Genomic DNA, 7,709 nt, shown 5'->3' on the forward strand with positions numbered 1-7,709 from the left:
TATACTGGTAAAGGCTGATGGCAGCCAAAGGTTACACCATGGGTAGAAAAGCACAATAGGCAACTAAGTCAACCCCAAATGTGTGAAATGGGGCCACAAATGTTAGTTTGTGAACAGTTTATGCAGTGGTACATGTGCTCTCACTTGGGCAGAAGTCGTTGTACTGGCACCTGTGGTATATTACCTTTCAAATTTTGAAGTTAATAGTACAGCTGCATATGCTTAAATGTATAGTTTGGGACAAGAGTCTAATTAGCAGTTAGACACAAAATCAGCACAGATTAAGAAAAGAATTCACACAACAGACTTAAATTTCAGTAGGTTAGTTTAGTGGAAGGTGTGAACTTGTCTCATTTAGAACCACCAGATCTGATGACATATGAAGACAGAAAAAAAGCTAAAGGAACAGTTGAAGCAAGCTGGAGTAGATACAAGTCATCAGGAGTGCATCCAAGTTCCTCAGATTGTCTTTGAAATAAAGAAGATATGTAATGGACAAATGGTCATGCACAACATTTAACACTGGGAGAGCAATTACTGCAAAGCACAAGTTATTCAACATACTCTTCAAACAATTAAGACTATTTAATTATAATATAAAGACACCCAACACATTTTGTGAGTTACTTAGAATTAATTTTACTTAAATAAAAAAATTACAACACAGTTTTTACAATAAACATTGTTCTCTTTAAAAACTTTAGAGAAAATTTGTACTTTTTTTAATATAAACTCTTGTATCATTTCTTTCCCGCTACAAACAACTATTGACAGTTTTAAAATGACTTTCCTTCCTTCTTTTATACTGATTAGGAATATTATGAAAATAGTCTGCAAACATGTACACATTTTAAGAACGAATACTTCAACACCTAGAGTTACATATTAAAGTCTCATTTCATTATTAAAAACTGCAGAACATTGTGGTCCCAAATCTGGATGAAAATGACAATCCTCTCCTTCCATGTTTGCTTTCTCTTTCTATTTAGTTCAACCCGCCTTCAGTTTGTGCTGCTCTGCCACCTGTACTGTTCAATTGAGAACTTTCCTCATATATATGTGTGTGTGTGTGTGTGTAAAAAATGTTTCTTCAAGTTCGGCAGTTGAAATAGAAAGCAAAAACAAAAAACCTAACATTAAAATTTTGCAGATCTGCCTGATGGCAGAATGCCCTACTCTCATGCTGTAAATGAAATGAGACTGACTGGCAAATCAAATATGGAGCTTCTCAACATGTAACTGCACTGTACACTTGCCACCTGTGCTTTCAGGATTGTCAAAAGTCTATTCAGATGAGACTCACCTCTCACAATTAAACTTCATTACAAAACATATTGAGCTGGTTTTCATACTCCTTTAACTGCGGGAGTCAAACCAGCTTCTTTGCTTCCAGAATGGAAGTTTTAAAGTACTGGAGCTTAAACCAGTTTTATGTAAACATTTCAGCTCAGGCCAAAGGAATTGAGCTAAAAACTAAGAAAGAATGAAGAAAAGAAAAGAAAAAAAAGCATGTGACATTTATTTGGCAAAGAACACTACCAAGTACAATACATTCAGGGCTTCTCCTTATCTGTATTATAGTATCTTCATCAGGTTTGTTTGGTTTTCATGTACACTACATAAAAGCAATGCACAACTTCAAAGTGTGTGTATGGGGGGCAGTGGACAATTAAGAATTTAAAGCAGAATGCATCAGCAACCTAAGAAAACTCGACACCTTAAGTGGTGTACATTTTGTTAGCTTATCAGATATATTTGAAATGTTTAACAACAACTGGGGAGCAACCAGCCAAACTAGGTAAACCTGATGATGATGAACAAAAGGAAAAATTGAAAATAAGCTATTACTGGTAACAAAGGGAACCTACCACATAAAATGTGAGTTAACCTTTAGGTATTACTTACAGCATTGCACAGACTGGATTTCCTGGTCAGAAAGACAACCAGAAACAGTCATTACGGAACTCATTTTCTAAACAAACAATAAACAGTTCTCATTAAGTTTAATCAATGATCCCACATCATGACATCAAAATGAGCTCCTAAATTTGTTTAGCATTGTGATGTTGATGGTTTCTTCTTGCCAATCCCCACAGTAAAATACTTTGGGCTAACACATAATCTGATAAACTATTAAATGAATTTATGGTGATGATCTTCTAGTGCTTCCTGGTTTTCAGGCTCACATTGTACATTTGCCTTACATTAGAACCAAATTAATTTTGGTTAAAATGCTAGAAGGAAAACCATACAGTTCTGTATTTTAGAATAAATCTCAATGTCATGATTATTGCAGAAACCCAGAGTGCTTTTGGCCATTTTATTAGATATGCTGCTATACATTAAACAGCAGAAACTTAAGACAATAATTTCAGATTACTGTATGTTTCTTTATCTCTAAACACAATTGATTTTGAGTATTACAGTGCTCAGGGTGCCTCAGGACAATGAATTAAGTAATAATAGGTTTAAAAAAAGGAGTGTTCCATCCTCAGTTGTCAATTGAGCTGGAATGCACTATCAGTGTGGGCCAAATATAACAATTGCACATACATAGATTTGGGCAGCCATTTGGTTTTTCCCAACAGTAAACATTTCTTTCACACTCTGCAAAAACGGACCCAAGGTCAGCAAAAGTGCGAGGGATTAATTGTAGCACATCCTCATTTTGCATAGACCAAAATAATTGTAATATATTTGTAATGGAGCTGTAAGTGTTAACACAGATAACGGTAACTATCCTTCATGTTTTTACCTATTTGTCCAAGGACGATTTGTATACATTGAGATGCACCAGTCAACTTTTTATAAATATCAGCATTAAAATGAATGAAGGTAAATAGTATGACACTCAGAAAATCTACATATTTTAAATTGTTAGCCCTCATATAAAAGATGCATGTCAAGTGCAATCAGTGTATAGGTCATTGACAATATCTCTAAAGCATTTAAGATGTGGCATAATCTTGATGATAGTGGCTAAGCTGTTACAGCAACATTAAAAAGTCTAAATTGAAAAAAAGTTAAAGATATTTCTCACAGGATAAACAATCATCAACACTGGTCCACTGAATCACTGATCAGATACTAGTGAAAATACAGTCTTCATGTTTCAAGGTCTTCACTAAGCAAATATTCACCTGAGGACTCAGCAGCTGTCTGAATTTTGACAGTAACTAATAAGAGCAAAGACATGTCAATAGGAAATTCTTTAACACTGAGTTCTTCTTCAGAACAGTCAAACCTAGTGAATTATTTTTACTGATCACTTTACCATTAAATTAGTGATAGTTTACATTACAAATATGGCCTGTTTTTCATTTTTGTACACTTTATCACAACTGAATCCTTCAGTGACAGAGAAGGAATGCAAACTTGAGTTTCCATTCCATCACTTCTGATCATGAATAGAATTCACTGTTGCAGAGGAAGAAATGCATATAGTAATTTAGTGAAAAATGTGAAGGAGTCTTAGCTTGGACATTTTGTCTAAAGCATGAGAGATCTCTGTGAGAACTAGACTAGCACAAGGAGAGTTTCAGAACTCATCATTATTTCATAGTGTTTACGTCAGATACACCACCAACTGACACAAAGTCAGGAGCTTCAGCAAGATACCTTTTTGGTGTTAAGGCATCACTTTAATATTAATGTACTCTTACATGATGGGTTTCAGACCAACACAGCATTGTAGAAAACAGCTGGAATAAAGCAGAACATTACAAGATAAATGACTACCAATTCCTTTCAGGTGTGAAGCGGAATGGCCCTGTATGACAGTGGAGGTGGCAACATGCACATTCAGAGGTTTCAACACAAATTGGAGATAAGAAGGATAGTGGTTTTGGTAACCAGAAGTCTAAAAAGTATGGGTGGGGGGGAGTCTTGATGCTTTAAAGACTGATTTTATAGATACGGTTACATTTGCAAAGACAGCTGGAGAAAATATTGCATGGATATACATATCTAAGCTGTTAAAAAGAATAGCTCTCAGCCAAAGGTACTTCTATCAACAAGGACACAGAAGTGAAGATCATGTGAAATGAACCACACTTGAGAAATACCATTTTTAGGGAAGGCTCTTAGTTTACAGAAAAAGAAGAACTGCCTGCTAGAAACCTGTGTTTGCAAGCAGCAGCATGGATCACCTTCAGACATTTTTTTTAAATAGATGTAAAATCCATGACTGCAAAAACTGTAAATCATAGGGATAGGTAAAAACACTCAAAATATAAGGTTTAAGTGCAACAATCAGGATTGATGTTCTTAGATTTTAACATATATAAGAAAAAACCCATAACTTTAAATCATCTGGAAAGCAAACTGCTGTAACATAGATTAAGTAATGGATATAAGTAAAATAGTAATTTTTAACAACAAATATTAAATGGTAATGTATACTGAAAAGGTGGGCACATGGTCTGTAAATCTCTAAAAATACAGAGTAAAGTTGTAAGCTCCTTGTGCCAGAAAATGATTATAGTGATAAAGATTTAAATTGGTATGACTTGAAAGAAAACTGTAGCTTTAACACAAATATTAAAACAATGTGACTGGTCTGAAACCTCTTTAAATGCTGTGAAAAGCACAACTGTCTGCTTTAATGGAATAAAATGTGTTCTTTAAACATTGCTAAAATGTTGCTGATTTCTTATGAACTAAAGCCTGTTTTACAGGGAGGATGGAGAAGTGATTATTTAAAAACACTAAAGTCCATAGTAATATAGATTGGAATGAAAAAATGTTTTACAGAAATAAAGTACTTCCAGTCTTATTATAAATAGTTTTACAGTTAGTAGGCAAGGTCAGTAGTTTAATTTACTGATGGGCTTCAGTGCCTCATCTCACTAATGCCATTCTGATCACATCAAAATTAATGTTAGAGAGAAATATGAAGTCTCTTATCTCTGAAAAGAAGATTAAAAAACTGTGTATTATTCTTCTATAATACCTGAGACTAATGACCTATTATGAACCTGTCAATTCAGATCAATAAATACTTGATGCACTTAATTTATCTAATATATATATATATATATATATATTAAATATATATTTTTGTTTTCTGTTCATCTGACACATACCAGTTCATACATTATTTAAAGCAAATAAAGAACCTTAACAATTTTTAAGTTACATATTTGCTATACTTTCAAGATGGTAGTTATTTCCACTAAAAACATACAATATAACTTGTGGTTTAGCATTAGGACTTGTGTATCCCTGAGTCCCAATTCTGAGGGTGCATGAGTTTTTTTTTGTTGCTCCATGACAACTTAGTAAAAAAAAAAAAAAAAAAAAAAAAAAAAAAAAAGTATTTCTTATATGTTTGATATGAAAAGGGTATTTACTTACTAAATAATGTTTTAAAATAAAAAGATTACCGAAATAAAAAATTATACCGTTCACTGTGTTTAGATTCCAGAATAGTAAACCATTAAACATACTGTAAGTGAAAATAACAGATTAAAAAAAGAAAAAAAAAAGAAAAAAACATCAGCTTTGTTTTACTATGTTCCAGTCAGACAGAACTTCATTTTTTTTTCTTTTTACACTTTCAAAGCACCTGCAAACAAATGCTAAAAGTGCTTACTGTGCAAGGCTTGCAGTGATAATTACAGTAATAAAAACAAACAGAAAAAAAAAAAAAAAACTGGAGGCAAATATAAAATCCACAATCTGTACAATGTACATTTCACTATGGTGAAAAAGTATTGCAAAGCAGGAAACAATTTCCCTGCCCCTCTGCCAAACCAAGGATATAGTTGGTCTTTGTCGACGTGCTGTTAAGTTTCACTTGTGGAAGCTGCAGTCATTATTTTCATATACTGGGTAAATATCGTTTCAAAGGCCTCGTCTCTGTGTATCATGGCACCAAACACTAGAGGCTATATATAAACAAAAAAAGAAAAGATATAACAAAAGGTCAGATGTTAACAATAAAAACTAATGCAGATTTTTTAAAAATAGCTTGTGAATTAAAACGTGTCAACTGATTAATTTAAGAACCCATATTGGGTACTGTAGCATGAACTCTAAGTAAAATACAACACCTCACTGCAATTCTCGAATACGTTTCTGCAGTGCAAAACACAAAACGTTTTTTATGGGTATGTATAATATATTAATTAACTTATTTTAATGAGAAATATTTTTGCTGTGAAATTTGGTAAACACTTTAGGTACTGCAAAATACATCCATTACTCATTTCCCCTTTTGTAACAAGACCTTAACAAAGGCTTCTATGGTCTTCATTATGCTTAGAAAATATTATTGATCTTTGTGCACTGTGGCATAATAAAACCTTTTGATATGCTGGTAAAATTACTTGTTAGTATGAAGGATTCACAGGTCTTATACTGAAATATGCAATATCAAGAGAAATGTGTCTCAGTTAAGCCACCTTAGACCATTCCAAAGTGAAGGTTACATTGCAGAGATGAACAACCACTTCACTGATGCTTTTTAAGTGTTATGAAGAAACCTTTGTTAAGGTCTTGTTGCATACATATATACATATATATATATACATATATATACATATATATATATATATACATACATATATATATATATATACATACATATATATATATATATACATACATATATACATATACATACATACACATATATACATATATATACATACATATATACATATATATATATACACATATATACATATACATACATACATATATACATATACATACATACATATATATACATATACATATACATATATATATATATATACATATACATATATATATATATATACATATACATATATATATATACATATACATATATATATATACATAACATATATAATATATACATATATATATATATATATATATATATATATATATATATATACATATACATATATATATAATATATACAATATATATTATACATACATATAATATATATATATATATATACATACATATATACATATACATACATATATATATATATATATATACAACATATATAATAATATATATACATACATATATATATATATATATACATACATATATATATATATATATATAATATACATAATATATATAATATATATATATATATATACATACATATATATATATATAATATAATACATACATATAAATATATATAAATATATAATATATATACATACATATATACATATACATAATATTATATATATACACATATAATATATATATATATATAATATATAATATATACATATACATATATAATATATATAATATATATATAATAATATATATACACACATATATATATATATATATATATAATATATAATATATATATATATATATATATATATATATATATATATACACACACACACAGAAGTATTACACACAGAAAGAAGGCATGCCGATGGGATCACCGTTATCTGGACTCCTAGCTGAATTGGTAATGCAACGATTTGAAAACATAGCTTTATCCCAGATTACACCCAAAATTTGGATACGCTATGTAGACGACACATTCGTCATATTAAGAAAGAGCCAGCTGAATGAATTCTTCAATCATATTAACACAATATTCCCTGCAATCCAGTTCACAATGGAAAAAGAAAATAATCGACACATCAATTTCCTGGACATTTACATCAAAAGAAATAGTGACGCCACTCTGACCACAAGTGTTTACCGCAAACAATGCCACGCAGACA

The 7,709-nt window shown here is 30.8% G+C and overlaps 1 protein-coding gene across 4 annotated transcripts in view; it reads right to left on the reverse strand.

The window, feature by feature from the left end:
- Nucleotides 1-3,880: 3,880 nt before the first annotated feature.
- The window catches only part of LOC114659567 (GRAM domain-containing protein 4-like), a 369,958-nt gene continuing 366,129 nt past the window's right edge, over nt 3,881-7,709 (reverse strand). For all 4 annotated transcript variants that reach the window (XM_051935142.1, XM_051935146.1, XM_028812132.2 and 1 more), the window contains one exon: nt 3,881-5,888. In XM_051935142.1, coding sequence (XP_051791102.1) covers nt 5,787-5,888 — 102 coding nt within the window. In that variant the 3' untranslated portion in view covers nt 3,881-5,786. The remainder of the gene's footprint in view (nt 5,889-7,709) is intronic.

Source organism: Erpetoichthys calabaricus, chromosome 1 (genome assembly GCF_900747795.2).
Source record: "Erpetoichthys calabaricus chromosome 1, fErpCal1.3, whole genome shotgun sequence".
Taxonomy (NCBI): Eukaryota; Metazoa; Chordata; class Cladistia; order Polypteriformes; family Polypteridae; genus Erpetoichthys; species Erpetoichthys calabaricus.